Raw genomic sequence first — 24,564 nt, forward strand, 5'->3', positions numbered from 1 at the left:
CTATTATTTATCGCGATCTGTTATTTTAATCTCTTTGTTGAGCGATGTACGGTTGTCCAGGAAAAAAGGCTCTTTATCTTTTCACGGAATGAACGATATTTTATCTTTAATGAAAGTTTGTCGATATGTATAGAGCATAATGAATTGTAGATATAAAGAGCAATTTTTCTGTTCGAAATTTCACATTGGGAGGTGAAGTTCGATGATATGAGATAAATTTTAAATGTTTACAAATGTTTAATGCTTCATCATATTATTTATAAAAATAATTTTAGAGATAAAATTGTGAAAAAATATTGGAAAATTAATTTACTTGTCATTCTATATTTTTAAATTTTGATTCAAAAAATTATTAAATAATTTCGATTCTTAACTAGTTAAGTCATAAATGATCATTATAGAGTAAATTTTTATGCAAATATAGTAAAATTATTGATATATTAATTAATTAATAAAATTGTTTGCGTAAGAAAATTTTTAAATTGTTAAATAAACGTGTAGCACGTAATTTTATATAAAAATTAAATTAAAATATACTAAAGTAAATTATTTTAATAATTTTTATAATAATTTTAATTTTGTATTTCACATATATCGAAAAATAATAAATTGCCAGATAAAGTGTTTCAGTTATTAACAAAATTTATTAATAACATAAATGTTATAATATTGTTATAAACGTATATAAAATTATTTTTTGTACAAACTAGTTGAATATATTCATATACGATTATAAATTTTTATCCCATATTTTAATTGTTCATTAAAAATTAAAAACATCAAACTCTAGCATCAAAGTCGAAATGAAACTCTTAAACCAAGCGTAGGGAAAGAGATTAACGTAAAGGAAAAGCGGAGAGGAACGAATGGTGGATGATACCTTACAGTCTGAAGGAATTTTTTTCCTAGAGAAGAGTTCATCGCAATGTACCTTTTGCAACACTCTCATTATACCTTTCTTTTCGGTAACACAGCAAAAAACTGGTGAGCGAATAGGTGAGAACACTTGCTTCTGCGTACAGAATGTATGTTAGGCGGGAGCAGATGGGCGTTTTTTGAACGTTACGTATCTTAAATGTTAGAATTTAGAAAATGAAATAAAACGATAGTGCATTAAACGTTACGTGTAAATTGCGCTCGACAATTGTTATAAGATAGTGTAATAGAAATAGCAATAAAAAGTGAATAGTGATGGATAATAATACTAGAAAGCTGACGAAAACCAGTATTATGTACAAATTAATCTTTTAATTGATAAATTTTTTTTTAATTTAATGTAAGGAATGGATATAAATGTACAATTCCAAAGAATTAGGATCTCAATTTTTAAATAAAATTTAAAGCTTCGAATGAAATAGATATATATTCTCCAATTAAGAATATCTAAAATTTACTTAAAACTGGAAGTCATGTTTAATTGTTGAAGATTGACAATATTTGCGCTTCAGATGAATAGAGAATTTCTGATTTAAATTTGAAGCCAATCTTCAATCAATGCTTCGACAAATACTGCTGAAAATAGACAAAGATTGATTCCATACGACGTACAGTAAACGTTGGATAAGTGCCCAAAAATCGGGATTCTAACTGTGCACTTATCGAGTAAAGGTATTGAAATTTAATCCTGACCTAGCTTAACAAAATTTGGGATTCATTTCCTTTATATATTTAAGTTGAATATAGAAAAGTTCAAAAATCAAAATAAATGTATCAATGGTATTCACGATGTGTCGAAGATCTTCTAAGAATAATAATAACTTATAACTTAGATTTCAAATATTTATTTACTATAGAGTATTGTTATAGTATTGTTAATCTTTGCAATAATAAATTTAACGAAAGATTTTAAAACAATATTAAATTAATATCCACTGTTTATTTTAACTTATAAATTCAATTATCTTTTAAAATCTGTAATGAAAAGTATTGATTTAAATATATTTTAATACAAGTCTATACCCAGTATAATTATTATTATGATATATAAGAAAAATTTTCTATTTACGCGATTGTTTCACAGTTAAACCCAGTTAAATCTTAGAAGAGAAGTTGAGATTGAGAGGGAGGAAGAAAAGTAAGACGCTGCAGAATAGTTGCATAAGAAGACAAATATAACAAGGAGAACAGCTGATTGCATTCGTGACATCCTCGTCTCTGAATTTTGGCTTCATATTCCTCCCTTGTTCATGGATGTTCGTCTTACCAGACTTCGTACGATACCGCATTTTAAAATATCTCGGTTTCTGAGTGAAAAATTATCCAATTCCCAGGGACTCCCTAGTAGAGGTGCGAAATGCATTTCGCTGAGTAATGGTGAAAGAAATTCCCTATAATTCACGCGTTCCATACCTTGGTATTGTTTCGTATATGACATTTACGAATTGCGATACGATAATCGCGCGTGGCGATTAAAAAAAAAATGAGAAATAAAATAAGGATTATAAAATACCCCAAGAAAGTGTATGTTAAACTGCATGCATATCATAATTAACATATATTATTAAATCTGTTAGAGTGACAAATTTTAGATTCGTTATTTATCGAATATATATTATTTTTCATTTCTGTTATTAATAATAATATATAAATATGACTTTTGACAAAATTAATAGATATCGATTTCAAGAGAAATAAAAACAGAATTATGTATTCATTTTCATTATAACACTTTAATTATGTATCATAATTATATGGTATATTTAATTAATAAAAATCAATTGTTTCAAATGTTTATCATTATGCAATAATAATATTAACAATGTAATTAAATAATAAATTCTTTTTTTTTAATCCTCTTCCATGTAGATTTATTAACTGTTTTTCCGATTTTTATTTTTATTTTTTAATCTATTTCATTTTAAAATTTCTCGAATGATAATTTTAAGTTGATTAATAAATTGCTTTAAATAATTCTTATTCACTTTTACATTGTATTTAAGAATATTACTATTAACTGTCGCAATATTATTTCAATTTATTTATTATATAATGATATAAACATATCCTTAGAACACTTGAAAATATTTTTTTTCGTTCATAATTAATAATTTCTCTCTTAATATCCTTCTCATGATTCAATATGCGGAAAATTTACTAGAATAGATTCAATTTTACGATAATTATTGCAATTATAAACGATATTAATGTCGATTTATATTTGATACGATTATTATTTGATACGAATCATACAACAAACATTGTTACATATTATTAATTAAAAATATTTATATAGAATGATTAATAATTGATGATACGTAAAAAAAAAATCGACTTTAAATATTCGTAGATACACGTATATTTGACTTACAAGTCGATTTTTTAGACACAACAAAGCCTTGTACGAAAAAATTTCATTCTATATTTTTCACTTGTATTATTACTACAACTACTGTATACATATATATGATATCGATATAAACCACATCAATCTATATTTTATTGAATAGTATAAGTCAGCCTTGATACCTTAATAAAATTCGTATAAACAAATGCAAATGATCGTTTCGATTCATATTACTTTCAAATAAAATTTTGTCAATAGTCGAAAAGAAAACGTTCTTCGTTCGGCCCTTGATAAAAGTTTAGACTGGGGTAACCGCACGTGTAACCGAAACTCCGATAATTAGTTCATCGGGGGAAAGACAGAGGGCGGGAAATAGCACGAACTGGTGGCCAACAAATTCAATTGGCCCTCTCACGGGTATACCCCTTGATTATAACTGGACCACCGGGGAAAAAGAAGCTGGCAATGATATTTGCTCCCGATTTTCGACCCCCGGCACGTTTCTCCGTAAATTACGGCCAGAGTTTCGTGCGCCCTACCAAGCCGCCATTTTCTGCGTTTCTACCTCAATGCGAGAGGAATTCCCCGTGGCTGACGAAAACCGGTTATTAAACCTTATTCCCTTCCAGCCTCACTTTTCCAGCGTCCCTTCTTCTCTTTTTTTTTTTTTTTTGCAATCGAACAACTCTCCCTCCCCGACTTCGTTGAATTATTTTAGCTAAGAAAGTTCCCGAAGCGTGGCAAACATACGTGCCGCGTTCGTCCGAGGAGATCTCTTGAAGAGAGGTCAAGAAGAAGCTCCCTTACGTATTCTGCAAGCTCAGGTTTACACATTCGAAATGTGGTCAGAAAAATCCAAAGTTTCCCAAGAGTTGGAAGTGGTTATCGAATGGCCGGTATGTGACCCGGGATCTAAAAAGATTTCCCTAATATTAAGCTTTATATTGTAGCCCGAGCAATATCTTGGAAGGATGCGTTTTTCATAAGAAATTCATTTTGTCGAATTTGATTTTTTTTTCAAATATTATGGTAATTATTATCGCTGTGACATTTGTATGAAATAGAATTAATGGAGTATAAATGAATAATGATGAATATATATTATTCGTTCAATTATATGTATTTAATTTATATTGCATTAGAAAAAATGTTTTATCCATAATGCGTTCAATTTTAGTGTTTTTATTAATCCTGCCATCCTGGTTGCTAACTTTTTCGTTATTTTTTCCAGTTAATTTGTAAAAATTTGTATGCAAATGTTATTCTGATCTTAAATACTATTTCCAGATTTGATCGTTCAAATTAATAAATATTTAATTAAAATTGATAAAATTTAAAATTCAAGAGACTATTATAATTTGATATAATTTTGCTGTGAAGGAAATCTTATTTTTTTATATTACTTTCCTAATTTCTCATAGGAAACTAATTTAAGTTGACAATAAAAAAAGAAAATATGCACATCTTCTTGTTTTTTACATAAAAAATCTACTTTTCTTATATCTTAAAAATAAAAAAATTTACATCTTTTATAACCTATATTAACTTAATTCTTTCTATTAACAAGTTAAATAGCATGCTTATATAACTTATAATTTCTATCAATTGCAAACGCCTTTTTTTAAAATAATAAATAATTCAAGAGACAATTATAAAAGTTTAAATGAGATACGTGAATTAAATTGTACAGATTTTTCAATCGTCGAATAAATAACGGGGCGAATACACTTAAAGTCTACTATTGTACACAGAACATTCCTCAAGCTTTCCCTGGATCGAGTTTCTTTTGTTCCGTGAAAAGAGCTAATATCCATTTGGAATTAGGTTGAATAATGTCTAGAAAAGAATGAGCAAAAATGGAGAGTAGCCCGAGGTTCTGATAAAGGTGCGCCACGAAACGAAGTAAATTGTTGAGGAAGTATAAGAGAAAGGAGAGGAGGAATGGCATTACACCGACCGTGAAGTAATAGAACTCTGTGTCTACGTAAGAGGGAAGGGTGGCGACGATCGGCCAGATAGAAGGGAGGGAGAAAGAAAGTGAATCTTAATATCGCTTATTTATTCATACTTATAACCCCGCTTTCGCCGCTCGAGGATTTTCATAACAGGTTTGTTCTCCTTCCACGGAGGAGAGTCTGCATTATCAGCGCGCACGTTTTGAGATTGTTCATGTTCCGCTTATGCAAATTTAGCAAATTGTGTCCCGCTCGTGTTGGGCTAAGTAGTGTCTGTGAGTCGTTTCGGATGTTTCCACTATTATCAATATTATTATTCCTTTTATTTTTGTTTCAAAGTTGAGTATCAAGCAAGTTTTGAAAATTTTATAACCTTATCTCTTGAAAGAAGGGAAGTATATGATATGCAGAAAAAAAATTTTATCATTAAACGAAACAAGGAATAGAATTATATTGATATAGACTGATTTTGTAAAAATGAAGATTTTTAGAAAGTGAATAATTAATGTTTCGTTGCTATTTTCGGATATTCATTTTTAATTGTTAATAATTAAAATAAAATTTTTTATTTTCGTCTTATTTGAAGAATTGTCAAATTTTTCGTATAATAATTCCATCAGAAAATATTCTTTTACAAATATCTTTTCGATAATGCATATAAAATGAAAATTAAGTATGTCAAATGTATAATTTGATGAATTATAAATTGTAAAATCTTCTTTTTATTAATTGAAGCACAATTTTTATTCATTTTTGCATGAAAAATGTATAACATTTATACATTTATTATTTAATAACTAGTTATCAAATGTGAAAGTATTGAAAAAAAAATAGGAAATAAAAATTCAAGCTTGCCAAGGAAAAAATATTAATAAATTCGTCGATAATTTATTAAAAGTAACATTATAAATTTCGTTTTATCTTAATTGAAATGAGGTATATTGCTAAGTAGAATAATACAATATGATAAAATATTTTTTAATGTTTGAATGTAGTATAATTTATAAATGTCGTTAAAGAGATCTCAATAAAAATTAATCCATATTTTATCTACCATAAATACATAACAGATCTAAATTAATGAATTTTCAATATTTGCTATTCGCTAACGTATGAATCTTTATTCATATATTCAGTTTTAAAACCACGAAGAAGAGAAACGAAAATATACAAAATTTTTCCCATCATACATACATAGTAATTACAAAATATATTATATTTTCACGTAAAATAAAATCCAGAAGGATCGTTTTGATTTGAATGAAAATAACCGATCAATTTTAATTTGTGGAGGAAAAAAAAGTAAATAAATTCAAAAGTAATGAGAAGGTGCATCGTTATTGAAAGGGAATATAATGCACCTTTCTTTGAGAACTTCATCGAAGTGGCGTGGCGAGAGAGTCAGATTATAACCGGCTTAAAATCGCCCACCTTTAACGACATCGAATAAATGAACAGAGAGATAAATGACGAGAGTATGTCGATATTATCGGCCCATCCATTTTTCACTTTCTCGATATCGCACGAGTACCACGGAATCCGAGTGGAAATCGTGCTATTAATTATAACGCGATAATCAGTAGAAATATACGATGATGGTCGATAGATTTCATGGAAAACGATTTAAGTTTCGAGGGGAAATATATTGAATTAATACGTATCTATTATACACATATTTTTTGTCGTGTATTTTTTTTTTTTTTTCGTATGAATATTTTAATATCAAATTCAAAAAATTCGAAAAAACTTTGGAATATTTTCGTAATTCGAAAAAAAAATTGTTTATCAAGAAGAGATGGTATAATGGTATAATGCTCTTCAATTGTATATTTTCTTTACGATTTAAATTGTTTCGAATTTTTGTTTGAAATATAGATATTAACAAACTTGTTAATAAGATCATGTTAGATACATAATATTGAAACAAAATAATATATATATAATAAAAATTATATAAATAATCTTATTTCTGCACGATATATTTAATTTTTTCTAATTAGAATAATTATTTATTTCTTGTTTTTTAACGCTTCCATTTTGATTAACATAAAAAAATATATATACGATGATAGATCTCGATAGATTTCACGAAAAACGATTTAAATCTTTACACTCGGAAACTTTTTAATTAATATTTGTTATAAAAACAATAAAAGCTTTTGAATAAATTCCACGTTATATAACGCAGATATTATTTTATTTCATTAAAATCTCGATATAAATTTTATAACATTTTTTAATAAGGATTGCAATTCTACAAAAAAGAAAATACTTTTGAATATGAAGAATTATAGATACCATTACCAATAATAGATATAATTTCTGCAAAATCTTAATGAAAGAAAAACTTGTTTTAAATAATTAAATAATTATTTCAATTTCCGATTTCCGCCAATATTATAACATAATGAAATTATAAAATTCTATTAAAATTCTTTATTAATTGCATTTATTAAACAGATTTTGTTCTTAGAAAATGGAAAATATTTCGAGAATTTCTATTTGAACTTTGTAGCTTGTTAGTCGTCTGTCTTCAACTATAGACACACTGTCTATCCATGTGACACACATCGGTAATTAAAGTCCTTTACTCATTGATATCTATTATTGTGCATATATATTCTTAGCCCTTAACTTTCGAAATACAGACAGTTTGACAATCCTATGGACGATTGACTGGAGACAAGTCAGTAAAGATTCATTTACATACTTGGCAATAAATTTTCATTTGAAACTTATTATTAAAAATTAACAAATTCCATTTATAGTTTGTTCAAGAAAACTTTTACATTTTTTATAATTTTTTTACATTTCTCACAAATTTTTTTATAAATAGATTTTTTTATACATTCATAGAAAATTTAATGATATTCAAAAATATAAATAATTCAAATTACGGTGTATATTTTAGAAAATTAATCTTTATTTAAATTCTGTTTCTTTAGTTATGTTCATTTTAATTCGCAGTCTATTTGATTATATTTTCATGATTTATAAAAAAATAACATTAAAATTTTAAATTTAGCTTATCGAAAGAATTACAAATTTTTTAATTAAAAAACTAATCATCTTCATAAAGAAAAATCGTATTATATTTCATCTGAGCTTTAAACTTTAGAGAAATTATTATTTTTATCTCAAACAATAAATTGATTTTTCTCAAAAATATTTTTGTAAAAAAGTAGAACTTTTCTAGCAATGCTCGAAATTAAAATTAGAATTATACATAGTAATTTAATATTTTCTTAATCAGCTAACTATTAATACGATAGTTTAGATTGCACACGTATACGGTAGATTCAGAGAGTGAGTGTCATAGCACATGACACTTAGGATGCAAGAGCTGTAGAAGTTGAGAGGAGAGGGTGGAGTAGTGAAGGAGGGTGTGAAAGCTGGATGAGTTCCAAGGCATGCGGGAAAATAGTTTTAGTTACATTGTTGCTTTAGACTAACACGAAGGCAAAACAAAAATAAATCTTTCCTAAATCTTTTATGTCTAACTAAAGGATGAACGTTTATATTTCTTTGTTCCCTGATACGAATGATTTATTATGCAGATTGTGGTACTTACAAATATTTCACTTTTCAAATGAAAGAAATGAAACTTTACGTACAACAATATAATATAAACTCCAAATATTAATTAAAATTAGATTAAGTTTTACTTTTTAAAATAATTAATCGTTTTTAATGAAATATTGAATCTCATTTTTAATGAAATATTATATTTTAGCGAGTTTCTTATCATAATCTAGTAGTAAAAATTGTAATAATTCTGAAATCTATATAAAAATTATTTTAAAATGCTATCCCATTAATCTTTCAATTTCTAAATAATTATTATTTAATCTACATGTATCTTTATTGTTAATTAATTGTTAATTTTCATTTATTATTTATTTATTAATTATAAAACTAATATATTATAACTAATATATTTCATAATAATTTAATTGTTTTTTAAAGCAATTTAAAAAATTTAAAAACAGAAATAAACAATTTATATATATATTGAAATTTTAGTTAAATATATATTATATATTATTTTAAAACAAAATATTATATATATTATATATTATATATTATTTTAAAACAAAATATTATTCTTTTTAATATTTTTTAAAAAAATAAATAATAAAAGTTACATATTTGTATTCATAATACACATTTATATATTTTATATTTTTATAGTAATTATTAATTGGAAATAATAGATACTATTTCAAATTAAGAATATTATATTTTTCAATAATAATAATAATAATTGAGAACAAAAAATGTTTATTTATATATATACATATAATTTTAATTTAAATAAATTATATTTTTCTTCTTCTTCTTTATAGATTAATTACTTAATTTTATTTTCTTCTCTATTTTCGATAATGTTTCAATAATAATTATTAATCGAAAACAATTATTTTTTCATAAGTTGATTAATTAAATTTACTTCGTCTCCATTTTGCAATCCCCTCGAAAATATCTTCAATGTAAAAATTCAATCTGATGTTTAACTTTGCACACGACGGAGAACAACATGGAGGATGGATAAGAAGGTGTGAGTCGAAGCGAGGGTGAAACCTGGATGAACTCCAAAGCGTGCGAACGGATAATGTTACAGGCACGAACGATCTCAGTTCGGTGAAGCTGAGAGTCCCGTCGAGAGAGCGGAGTATCGTCATTGTCTATTCTTCTCCCTATTTGTCACGCCTTTGCTTTTGCGGTTGGTACCACGAGTAAACCAGTGTTGTTACCATGACGACCCCACGCCAACTGATGCTGAATACGTAGGTCAGAAAAAAAATCTGTATGTAACACATCGTACATTTCAGCAACATTCATTTTCAATCGCAATGTTTTGAATAATAGAATATTTAAAAGAATGTTTAAAGAATGGTAGATTAAATACAAAATATTTTTATTTTTCGTTTTTTGAATTTTCGTAGATTTTATGTAGATAATTTTATTTTATATTAATAAAATAAATTAATTCGTGGATTAATAACTTTTATATATTTTAATAATTAAATATTTTCTTTGATGTTTTTTGCCAATGTGCGTAAAATTATCGAAATAGTCAAATATGAATTTTTGAAATTATTTTCAATTATTTATCATGTTTAATTTCAACAATGAAATAATAAAATATGGAAAAATCCCTAATCTTTATTCTTATTTTGCAAAATCACAACAATCAAACAATCAAATATTTAAACATCTAACTCTGCAAATTATTCTCAATTTTTACCATCATTTTTAAATATTTCCAAAAATGATAATTTTCAAATGGCATTTTCAAACAATAGAAAATTGAATTGAAAATTTCCCAATCTTTTTTTTTTTTTTAATTATTTTTAATTATTTCTATTTTTCAAAATAACATCGATTAAATATTTTACACGATTCTTATTTTTTAATAAAACTACTTCCTGTAGACATTTGATCACCTTCCATTTAAATCGGCGAGTAACGCGTAGAAAAACTTTTTTGACCCATTGTACGTATGTACATAGCTATGAACGTTTTTTCATCCCCTATTCTCGCGCAAAAGAGGGAGAAGCAGTCGGCTTGGGGTGGAAGAAGCACTTGTGAGCTATGCGGAAGTGTAACGTCACGAGTTCGCACCAAGTGAAAAGCATCTAGTTCTCACTCTCTTTATCGCTGTCTCGGTTTTGTTCCATAGTTCCCTCTCTCTTTCTCTTTTTCTCTTTCTCTTTCTCTTTCCTCCTCCTTTATGTTTCTTTCCATTTAATAGCCACTTTGAGCTCTCGCACGAATCATCGCAAAAGCTGTTACGTGATTAGTGATGGATGAACGTTCCACGTCCTCGAGATTGTACGTTTGCGTTGCTGAAGACGTTAATTGTCGGATGATTCAGGAGATTGACTTTTTTTTTCGATACGAAAAAAACTGTGGATAGAAACGGGAAAAATTGGAATATTTCTATAAAAAAATATTATTCGAATATTATAATGTTTACATTATTTGAAATACTATCTTCTTATATATTATAATGAAATATTTGTTATAAAATAATATTTATATAAGTTGTACTTTATATGAAAAACTTGTTTTGAATTAAAATTTTATATTTGAAATACTATTTCTTTATGTAATTCAAAGAAGAATTTATTCGGAAAATCATTCAAAGAAATAAAAATATCTTATTTATTTATCTAAAATTAAAAATTTATTTTTTTTAATCTTGAATGTAGAATATCTATATAATAATATAAATAAGTAATTAAATTATTCATATTAATATTTTTATTGCAGTTTATTTTCAAATTTGATATTTTTTAGATTTAAATATTTGATTATAATCATGGTTTACAAATATATATTGCATATATATTGTATACTACTAATTATGCATAATACTTATTATAATTTGCAAATAGAGAAAAGATATATAAAGAATTCAATTGTAATATTGATATTTGTTCGTACAATAGATTTATCTTAATTTTTTAAAAATATAATTCCATTAATAATTAATGACAAATTATCGAATAAAATGGATATGCTATATGAGAAATATTTTGTATCTAGTCAATATATTCTCTAATCAATATATTAAAAATATAATTCTAAATAAAGAATATTTCGTACAATAGGATGATCGAGCATTGAAACCTATGAACATTTTAAAATTTTATTTCATTTTGCATCATTACAAATTTATATTAAAAAAAAACGCAAAATGTATCAAGACTTTAATAATTAATCCTTTACTGATATTCTGCTAAAAAAAATTTTTTTAAATAACATTAAAAATTACTTATTATACTATATCATTATATATCTCTATATACTCTATGTACAGTTTCATTAAAATCAGAATTTTCATTATTTTTGACAATACGGATCGTTAATAAAACTCGTGTACGTAATTGGATGATTGATATAAAATTATTATTACATTATTTGTAAAAACAAAAATTATAAAATTATACACTACAATCATTATAAAATTGTATTTTCTATCATTATATAACGTAACAAAATTAAATACAACAAAAAAGTGAAATGAAACCCCTTTAAAAACAAGTTTTCCAGACAAACAATTTCGTTACATTTATAACGTTGACGGATCTTTATTACGAGTACTATAATCTCTTATCTGTAATTAATTGAAACTGATGACGTGAATATCGCTTGCCATATAATCTATCCCCGGCCGTTCTAATTACCATTTCAACCGTACAATTATATAAACACTCGGTCAACTTATCTCTCTCTCTTTCTCTCTCTCTCTTTCTCGGTCGTAACCCTTTCCTCCTGCTCCCTAGGTTGGAAGTCACGCGAGGAGAGATGAAAAATTGCGCGGAATGCAGATACGAGGCAAACGATAGGAAGCGCGATCGCGATAGGACGATTGTCACCCGGATGTTCCACACATGCAAAACAGTCGCAATTAAGCGGGCGCGATTTGCATAGGTGTATTGTTACGCCGGCCAAGGGGCAGATGATGGAAAAAGAGAAGCAGGGAAGAAGGAGAATGGAGAAATTACGAGACACGAGATAAAATGTCACTTGATGCGCGATCATTAATTATATATGATAATTGGACATCGGTGAATTCGGCTGAACACGATGAAAAATATATGACGAGTTATTGGCTTGATTGTTGTCCTATTAAGGGAGCTTTATACTATTCTCGTGATTGTGATTATTGAGAAATATATAGAATATTTCATTTAATTTTTATACTAAGAAAGAGAATATGTTATAGAAGGTATGAAGTTTTTATTATTTTTCTTTTAAATTAATTATTACATATATATCCTATGTAGGAATTTTTAGTAGAATGTGCTAGGAAAAAAACTTTTTTACTTCGATCAACGAATGATATCTTAATATTTTTGGATGAGAAAAAACATATTACAGATAAATAGATTTCGATATAAAAAAAACTTTTTTAAATCTCACGAGGGTGGCGCGAAGTGCTCGTATTACTTGCAAAGTAAAATTTACCGAACATCGAAAATTTTCCAAGTTTCCTCATTTGCGGTGCTTTGTTTTATGATCCTTACGTGCGAGGCGAGCGACATGAGCTGCAAAGTGGCAAAGAATAATGTTAAAAGCATATACTCGTATCTTTTTATTACCTCCATCTTCGATTGATGTTATCCACGTAAGAAAGTTAAGCTCATACCGCTTTATCGTTCACGTTATGGATCGTGTCTTTTCTTTAATATATGAGGATTAATTTTTTACTCGCTTCAGAAAATACTTAAGCCCTAAAATATCATATCATACTCATTTATCATCATACATTGCTATGAATAATTCTCTATAAAATCGAAAATCATCGTCTTTATATTGTATCTTTTCGTAACTTCTATTCATATTCAAATACTGTGTGTACGAAGTATTGATATATTCGTGGAACATCTTTGGACAGCTGATTCTAAAAGCTAAAATAAACATAAAAATCGGTATTTCAACAATGTTGGTTGAATCTTATTTATTAAGTGATAAGCAGTTTAAGTTTGCATTAGATGAAGCAAGACAGAGATAAAGCGAAATACTGATGTAACGAAGATAGAGCATTCTGATTCTATCTTCATCTAACGTGAATTTCATGCTTATAAAATGTTTAAATTCAATAAACATAAATAAACTCAATAAACAAATATTTTTATATATTAACTTTTATATTTATTTTATTTTCTAAAATCTTCCAAAATTGTTTCATGAATATATTTACTGTATATAAGTAATATAAAGTGATAGAAATAGAAAAAATGATTTATAATTTTTTACCATACTGCTTATTAAATAAAGAAAAATAAATATGGATCAAAAAATTAATGCTTTTCTTTTTAAAATACAAAAATCATTATAATAATATTAATATATATAATAATATTTAGTTATGTTAATAATAAAGATAGATACTATTCTCAACTATCAATTTTATTAGTATTTTATAACTTGTCAATAATGGTAAATATTGGTTGTTCAAATATTAGATTAGTGCATATATGTTTCTTTTCTGTTTGAATGTTTAAATTTAGCAATCTAATATTATAGTAACTTTCGACATTTGACTTAATGAATTGTTATCTGATTAATTATTTAGCAAATTTCAATCAGAAGATAATTCAATCTTTAAAATAATCTAGTTTCATTTTTAATGTAATTAAAACATAAAATACATTATTAAATAAAAAACAAATATTAAAAATTTATAAAAAAAATTGCTATTTTAATTCTTTTAACTTAAATTTTCTAAATAATTCGAATATAAACAATTTCTACTTTAAGTTTAACAATTTTTATTTCCTGACATTTATATATTAAAATTTTAACATTTACTCTAAGATTAAATTTGATCAATATCCGAATATTTTTTTCAATAAAAAATTTTTAATTATCAAAATATAACCAGTTAACCAAACGAATTTATGAATGAAAAATTCTTAATACAATTATTTCCGTGTTCACAGATATTGCATTTTTTTTCTAAAAAGATTAGAATAAAAACCAGTAATTCATTGCAATGTCACCAACAGTACTAGATAACGGAACTGTGAATCGCACTCGGTAAATCGCGTAGTCTGTCCGTAATGGTATGCAAGTCGATTTTTCTTTCTTTCTTTCTTTCTTTTTTCTTTTTTTCTTTTTTTATAGTGGAATTCCATTTGATTGCAGTCGGTGATTCAATTTCGCGCTGAGAAATACAAGTAGAACGTGCCGTCGCGTTAAAGGTATACAATCGTACTTAGAATTGCTATCTCAAATTATATCAATATTATTACCTTTACAATAGCAAAGAATTGAATAGGAACGAAGATGCGTAACTTTTGAAGATAGCAGACTATTCATTCGAGCGATGGATTTCGAAGTGAAGGTGATAGAATTTGATAATTTGATTATTTAAATTTTAAAAATTAATTTATTGAATGAATTGAATTGGAAATTGAGTATTGTAATTATGAAAGAAATTTATTACAAACATGATAATATTGTACGAAATTAAATTTTCGATGGGTTTCATAGCGTTTCTGAATTTTATTATATTTTAGATAATTTTATTTGTTTTCGTTTTTAAATTCTTCGCAATTGTTCTATTTAATTCTCTTGTAATAATTAATAGGAAAATTTATAAATTGAATTGAAATAAATAGATGAAGTATTATAATATATATTATAAATATATATCATATTTTCGAAAATATTATTTTTCTAAATTTTAACAAATATCATTTAATGAATATTGATGATAATTGTTAATCCGTTTTAAATATTGAAAACATTTTTCGTAATTAATTTAATTCGAAAAATATTAAAAAATATATAAATGAACTGTATATAATAAATTTTATATTTTCATAAATATTATATGTAATTTTAAATTTTATAAAATTTTAAATAATTTTATAAAAATAACCATTATATGGTTTTTCCAATTACCATAGTAATTTTTCAATTAATTTTCTAGAAATTTGGAAAAAATATAAAACAAATAAATTATTTTAAAAAGATTGTTATAAATCTTTATTTACTCATATAAATTATTAAAATAAACTTTTCTCAAAATATCTGAAAATATTATTTGAAATATTATTATTTATACAGTAATTCCATTAAGAAATTATTTAGAAACAATGGTTAAATCAGAGGTTGATAAAGTAAATATTTATATTAAAATTTACCAGAGAAGCATTACATTCATTATATTAAATGAATAAAATAATAAATTTATTACCGAAAGTTTTCAATATTCAATAAATGTAACATTTATATTTTGTTTAATACTCTATTCATTTTTTAAAAATTTATCAGAAAAAATAAATGCAGAAAAATAATTGATAATAAATTCTACGTAAATCTTAATGCAGAAAAATTTTAAAAATAATCAAATTATAAATCTTTATTGAGTAAACATTTATTAAATAGATTATTTATGACAATTACTATTTAGCGATTTACAAATATATTAATAAATCTAGAAATAAACAAACAAAATATTACGTTTCACTTGTAATAAATATAAATTTCATGATATTTACATTGTACTGTTTTGTGTCATTTCAGAACAAGGACAAACCACGAGTAAGAAGAAAACAACATTTTCGCGACTGCTTCGAGGACTAAAGACGCACAGGAAGGAGAAGCAAGCGCAAACTCAAGGTTCCCCGAGGCATGGCCGTGTAAGAATGGGAGTACCACAAAGAGTAAGTGTGTATCTGTGTACAAAACCATAATCCCACTTCACCGAAGCAGCTATTTACTACTGTCGATTCAGATTTCCTGTATATATTCTTCAACTAACTACAATTTCATCCTTTGTTCGCAATTTAGACTTTGTTACCTTGCTGTGTACTTACTTTGTATTTTCAATGAGAATATTTAGCAAATAATGAAGATAAAATGATATCTGTCAACATTATAAAATATAAAATATAACAAAATTATTTTTACATTATTCAAACATATTTCAAACATTGAATCAAAGAATTTGATATTGAAAAAATATATATTATTCTCTTATTTGAAATCAATATAGATAAATATATTTTTAATTATTTTAAACGTTAGATCAAAGGATTTAATCTTGAAAAAATATATATTATTTTCTTATTCTTAATTAAAATGTTAAAAATAATATATTCTTTTTTATTTTTCTTTTCTATGATTAATAAATTAAGTGTAAAATGTAATCATATTTAATCAATCAATTTGAATCAATAAATAAATGAATTAGAAGAGAGGAAGAATTAATTAAATAATTTAGTTTTTTCAATCAAAATTAGGTATTATATAATGAATAATATTATGAGAATATAATATTTAAAATTAAAATTAATTTTTAATAACAATATATTCTTAAAAGAAATTTTATAAAAAGTGTAATGCATTAATGAAGAAAATATGAATTTAATAAATTTCACTTGATATATAGTTTTGTTTCTTTTTTGAAAATATTGTTTTAATTATTAAAATTATTATTATAAATGCTTTAGATTATTTATTACTATTAGATTACTATAGATATTAGAAAGTAGATACTTTTATTGTTTTTTTTATAGATAAGATATAAAAATATTTTTTTTTATTTAAAAATTTATATCAGTATTAAAATATGGTTTAAGCATTTAATTGGTATATTAAAAAAAAATAGATTTTTTTATACTACTAGCGTTTCATCGTCCATTTTGCTTAGAACGATATATAGCTTGCATACATATATATATATATATATATATATATATATATATATGTATATTTTTTTTTTCAATAGTGATATCTATTTGTAATTCTATCTGCAAAACTGAAGAATGCAAGGCACGAACTGTCAGTTTTGTTTAATTCTATTTCACGGTTAACTTATATTTACGCAGCCGTAAAATGGAATACATAAATCCTGACTGCAATTCGTATTGAAAATTTCTCACTGAACTAGAAATATTACTAACGATTATTGAAATCATTTTAATAATTTATTGTTATATTTTTTGGTAAGGCAGTGTTTCTCAACTGGTAATCTCTAAGCGGATTATAAAATAATTTTTGTATGAAGATAATTACATGCAAAATTAATTGAAATTGATTATAGATATCATTCTATATTCAAAAATATTAGTAAAATATTTGAAAAACAATTTTTTATAATTTCTATCGATAATTATAATTCTTAATTATAATATAATCTATTTAGTTATAATTTAATCTATAATTTAGATTATATTACATTAAATTATTTTGTTATAAAAATATTAGAAAAATATGTGTTTAGAGATTTTATAAATTATAAACATGTATATTATGTTAATCCATTTTGAAAGTTAAAAAATTTAGTGAAAAATCGCGTTCTATTTTTTATTTTAAAAATGAATTTTTTTTTTCTTTTTTATCATTTTCTATTTCAAATAAGTACTGCATTTCAATACGAAACGTTAAACGTTTTATTGCAGCAACCGGTAATTTTCATCTCCATGCCTTTCATTAATCAAACGTCACAAAATTACTATGCAAGTAATTTTCATCCCAGATTGTAACTTGTAATTTTTTGATTCACTTTTAGACCAATTACTTCTGCAATTAGAACTGCACTTTATTTATACCTTTTTGTTCTTTCTTATTATTTTTTATAAAAAATTTTTTCTCTTTTCATAAAATATAATAATCGTCATGCATAAATAAAAATATATTAATAAATTTATCATATTATATTCACACATTTTGGTGAAATATTCATATTTCAAAATTTAAATGCAAATTTTAATTTTATTGCAATGAATAAATAAATTCTTTAAAAAAAGGATATCATTTTAATTGAAAAAAATAAGAAATTTTTTGAGCAATTAAAAAGTTATGTAAAAACATTGCAGATATTAATGTATCATCAAAAAAAGTAACCATGAGTATGCTCATTTTTCTTGAAATATATTACATATTGTTTCATTCGTTTCATTTTATTTCGAAATAATTTTATTTATAATGTTTAATTTTTTAATTTATAAATATATTTGCGAATTTAAGATTTTGAATTGTTTATACGAGAAGCACGATTCTATTTTTCCTATTATTTCCTAATTAATTTCGTGATATCATATTCGTACTTCCTATTTTTCAATTTGTAAATCATAAATCATTTAGCTTTAGACACTTGTTTGTCACTGTTTGTAACGATATTTTATCGAATTCTTGATAATATTCTCAAAAAAGAAAATATTTTTATCTTGCTATATTTTGTAAAGTATAATAAATCAAATTACGTAACTGATTATTTTATTTACAAGATCATTTCCGTCTATTGAACATGAATTAAAGGATTAGAGGAGAAGACAAGAGGATAGGAATTATGCATGAGTACGTGGAAGATTCGAATATCCGTTACTTCCGGTTCGTTGATAAAGAAATTGGTGTGCATCAACGAAGTGAACAGTTTGCCTCTGAGAATTAAAGATTCTCAAGATTTCCCATGTGTCACCGATTTATTAAATTTTTCGATACCGACAATTTTAGACCCCTGAGATTACGAATCGTTGTCGCGACATCTGAATAAAATTCGTGAATTTCTTGTTCGATGAATATTCTTATCAATATATACACCTATATATGTTTTGTACCAAAATTTTAAAATTACATTTCGAAGAAAGGTTATCTTAAAAAAAAATACTTATTTTCGGTCAAATGTGTATTTTAAACGAATATCAAGAAGAATGTTAAATCTCTTTTGATAAAAAATTTTTTATAAACAATTTTAGAAGATTATTTTTAATTTTTTTATTTTATTTAAATTATTTTTTGTATATTTGTTATAAATGTATTATTGATTTTATTGTGAAAATAAATATATTAATCTTTTTTTGGGATTAAAATTTTTAAAGAAAAATCTTTGATATAAACAAAATAAAAAATTAAATTATAAATTATTATATTTGCAAAATCGTTACAAAGTTTATATTTAATACATTATTATGCATTTTAGAAAAAATATTTCGTGAAAATTTCTCATATAAACATGAACTTTTATTATCTGAATAAAAAATCATAGCTGATGGTAATTAAGTGGATTTTTGTTATACAATCTCATTCTCCGATATATTATAAATGGAGTTTTAAATGTATGCATAATAATAGTATGTATTAACAATAGAAACATATGGAATGTTTTATTATAATGTTCTTTTGAAAAAAATATAATGCGTTAAAATATATTTATATAATAATTATACAATTTTCAAATTTCATTTTCAATATACAATTCGATGTACAATTTTAACTCAATTAATTAATACGTAAATGTTCAGCTTAAAGCCAACAAGAAATTACGAAACTTCACACTCTGTTAAAATTTCCTCTATTCCTTTTATCCGGCGATTGAAGTACGACAGGAAGTACATCACACAAAGATCATTCGCACACCTCGTAGACAACCACTCAAAGACATTCCTCTCACTTTGACCTTGGTATAAAGTATCACGTAGCCCTGATAGTACTTGGAATGAAATTTCCTCGAGAACCCTCGATAAAGCACTCGTACACGGCTAGTGCCTCGTTTTGGACTCTCCCGGAAACCACTGGCCATCCTCTATCGGTGAATCACTCTACACTAGGCCACAAATTCCACGACTTGGAGAAGAATTCGAGAGACTATGAGTATGCGTTACGATGGAAATTAAATTACACGTGGATGATAGAAGGAATCACGATATAAGCCGTGGCGAGACTGCGGTTTCCGTTAAGATGGGTAAAGGGGAAAGGACATTAGAGTTGGTCAAAGAGTTTCTCCATCGTCTGATCTACTTATGTCGTCGTTTAATCCGGCTGGTTTTTTTATTCTTTTTTTTTTTTTTTTTTTTAGTTCTGACTTCTAGACTTTATCGAATGAATATAAATGTATATAAATTTATACAAATATAAATATTTATACATTCCAAAAATTATTTTGATATTACAAAATATGTAAAAGATAAAATTTCGAATTTCAACTTATATTGAATTTTTTGTCGAAAGAAGATCATTATTATTGTATTTTGTAATTATTTATATATAAATAGTTAATGCTTATTTATATGAAGGTACATCAATCGTGATAACTATTGAAAATATTAAAAATTGGTAGTATTATATTTTAAAAGTTTTATGTTTTTATTATTATTGAAATAGGCTCAATATTTTTTTTAACTTTTTTTCATTCCTTAAATTTGATTCAAATAAAATAAAATACTATATTTATTTAAATAATAAATAATAAAGATACTTGCATATTATTTGACAATAATCATTACAAGTAATAAAATATATTACAAGAAGAATTTGAAAACATTATTCTGAAATCAATAATTCATCTTTCTTCTTAAATGATTAAATAAATAAATAAATAAGTAAAGAGGAGTGAATCTCTTTTATGTATATTGAATGCAATTTGCAACAAGTATACGCATATAGAATTTATATTATTATCATGAATATCATAGTTAGGACAACCACAACCGTTGTATAAATCCACTATGGTGACCACGCTAGGTCTCGCTGTCTAACAGAATATCCTGGTAGCTGCAATGGAAGGCAACCGACGAATTCTCAGAGTATACGTGCAGAACCGTGATTCTGACCCCAGAACAGAATATCGTGAACTGTCAACAGTAATACACCTGTCCCTTGTCGACATCACTGACCGCATATTGTTATTCCTCTAGTTTTGGCTTGATTGCTGTCTATTCAATGAATAGAAATTTAATGATAAAATGTACACAATTATTCTTATAATTGTTTTAAATATGTATTAAAATTAGATTGATAAATTTCTTTATTAATTTATTATTTTAAAAATCTGACATGATGTATAATATTGTTAATAATTATTGATATTAAGTTTAGAAAAATTAAGGATGAGGATTTTTGGAAGAAAAGAAAAAAATTTTATAAAATTTCATAATAATATAAATAAATGTTGCATCAATTTATCTTAATCTTTTGTTATATTTCAATTTTTGGAATTTCTTTTTACAAAATTTATGTTACATTAATGTTATATTACATACAATAAATATTAAAACAAAAAAATTTCTAAGATTAATCTTTTTATTCGGTCGGTAATTCCGGAAATGCGATCTTCTTTTTTACGATTTATTCATCTCAATTAATAAATACTATACCATAAATTTAATGATCTTTTGTCTGTAACAATATTTATTTAGTTAAAAACTGTTTGATACATAAAAAATTATAAAAAAAAAATAATGTAAAAACAGAAGAATTATACAAAATGGAAATAAATTTAAAATAAAACAAAATAAATAAAATAAAATAAAATAAAATAAAATAGAATAAAATAACAAGATAAAATTATTTTGACATTTTGATATAAATCAATGGCAATTTTAAATGAAACATTCTTCAAAAATTGAAACATTGAAAATTGTGAATGATTCTAATTTTTTGGCCAGGAATCATGTATGGCATTTTGTCAAAAAAAATATAATTAACTGTCATTTATTGCATTTTAAAATTATAATTCTTAAATTTATCATATGAATAATTACATTTAATTTATTATTAATTAATTCTTTAACACTATAATAAAATCTTTCCCAAAAATCATAATGCCTTCAAAATAAACAAATTTTTAAAGATAAAACTTTTAATAAAAACTTTATTTTTATCAAATGTTCGAAAGTTGTAAAGCAAGATCGTTGTAAATGTTAAATGATATTATTTTAAATATTTTAAATTGACACATAAATTGACAATGAAGAAAACAGTTTTCTTTCAATCCCTCTTATCAACCAGGATTTACCAATAAGCATTTTGTAAATTCACAATGGAGAACTAAGAAGAGCTGGACAATGCATTCTCGATTCATAGAAACGGATATGAATCTTTCTTTTTAATTTTATCCACAGAATCTCATGAAAATTCACTTTTCTTTTTTAATCAAGAAAACCAAAGATTCTATTACATTTATTTACATAAATCATGCATGAAGCATATATAAACTCTTAATTTTAGAGAACTTAGCTTCAATTATGATACAAGAAAAATGATTTTTTTAATAAGAATTAATCAAGAAAAGAAAATTTGTTTAAATTAAAAAAAAAGTATCAAATATCTCAAAGAATGATTTTGGTCATAGATCATGATATTTTTATAAATTTTCAAGTGATCTTTTATACGAAATTTGGAACATATGTGAAGAACGTATTTAATATTTTACCCCTCTGCAAAAGTACTCCTGAAAACCAGAACATCACGCCATTGCGAATTCGTAAAATTCTACGCAACCATGAATTCCCCTTTGAATACTTCTAAATTTATGAGGTATTGTTGAGGTTGCAATTCACTGCCCGAGGAATAACTTTCATGGCGATTTTTACTTGTTCACTGCATAAAACATAAAATGAAGAAATATAAAAATAAAAATAAAATCCTGGAAATTGATTAAATAATAACACATGCATGTATAACGTGTATATGTATATTTGATACAAAAAGAAACAATACAATGCCGCAAAAATATTGATTAAATATCATTTTATAAGATTGTGTTCAATTTTCAATTTTTTTCTTTTTATTTATATTAATATGTAATAAATAATTTAAAATTGTAATTATGAAAAAGAGTTTAAAAAGAGAGTTTGCTGAATATTTTTCTATCATAATTTCTTTTCAAGTAAAATTAACAAAATTAACAAAATTTTGAATTATTTATAGCATTATTATAAATGTAGATTTTGTTAAATTATGGAATTAATTTATACACCTCTATTTTGTATAATAGATTCTCATAAGGTATTTATTATCGTAATATCATAATGTTCAAACAAATTCCATTGTTTAATATATTAGAAATATTCTAGAAGCCCAAAATGCTTTTTAGAGCAAAATTAATATTATCATTTTTTTTGCATTTATATTTATTTCTATATAATATAATAAATAATCATACATGTTATTTTTCTTTTATTTCACCAATTTGTTCTCAAATTTTTATTAGAAAAATTAAAAATATTATAATTGATATTAAATTTTTTTATAATTTAAAAATTAATTACAAAATTTTTTAAATATCAAAATTTATGAAAATGATAATCATGAATTTATATCAAAGCAATATTTTAATTGAAGAGACAAAAAAAAATTACTTACTTCGAAAATTCGAAATATTTATATCTATTACATATAAATAAAAAAATACTACAAATATATTATCTATCATAATCTTTTAATCGAATTATTTAAATTTTTAAAAAGTCTTTTAAAATTATTTATGGAATAATTTGAATAAATTAAAATTTCAATATTTAAAAAATTACTAATATATATATATTATTTCTAATTTTTAAATCTAATTTATTATTATTTAAATTTTATTACAATATACACATGTAATACATGTGCACGGTAACTAACCTCCAATACCAAATTAACTTTGGAAACGAGCAACTTCGCCAGGGGACGGTCGGAAAAGTTTTAGCAGCGAAAATTATTTCAAACTTTCTGGGCCTATATATTTCGAATAATGAATATTTAAACGAAATGAAAACCATGTTATTAGCAACCATGTGTCCTATACATTAAAGTGATGTTTTCATTAATGTCAAGGTAGTAATATAGGTCTTATCTTGGTAAATAAACTTGTCTAATAAATATGTATATTTAATATTGTCATTTATCATATAATAACAAACTATACATCTTATATAATGAAACAAATGAGAAGAAAATGAAAGTGGAATTTAATCTTCTGCATTGTTTCAAAAAGATATATTATATTTATTTGTATTAAATAGAAGAAATTTGTTTTAAATGTTTCGATATCAATAATTTTCATTTATTTATCTAGATACATCTTTCATCATGCAT

The 24,564-nt window shown here is 24.6% G+C and overlaps 1 protein-coding gene and 1 long non-coding RNA gene across 4 annotated transcripts in view; one reads left to right on the forward strand and one right to left on the reverse strand.

Moving 5' to 3' along the window:
* Nucleotides 1-24,564, forward strand: part of LOC107995988 (SAM and SH3 domain-containing protein 1) — a 468,575-nt gene that overhangs the window by 401,167 nt on the left and 42,844 nt on the right. For all 3 annotated transcript variants that reach the window (XM_017053828.3, XM_062079882.1, XM_017053837.3), the window contains exon 5: nt 16,285-16,424. In XM_017053828.3, coding sequence (XP_016909317.1) covers nt 16,285-16,424 — 140 coding nt within the window. The remainder of the gene's footprint in view (nt 1-16,284; nt 16,425-24,564) is intronic.
* Nucleotides 21,794-24,366, reverse strand: LOC133666727 (uncharacterized). The gene is made up of 3 exons (XR_009831259.1): nt 24,112-24,366; nt 22,916-23,082; nt 21,794-21,879 (listed from the first exon to the last, which is right to left on the reverse strand). It is a non-coding gene; the product is annotated as an uncharacterized LOC133666727 (long non-coding RNA).

This window comes from Apis cerana, linkage group LG9 (genome assembly GCF_029169275.1).
Source record: "Apis cerana isolate GH-2021 linkage group LG9, AcerK_1.0, whole genome shotgun sequence".
NCBI classification, from domain to species: Eukaryota; Metazoa; Arthropoda; class Insecta; order Hymenoptera; family Apidae; genus Apis; species Apis cerana.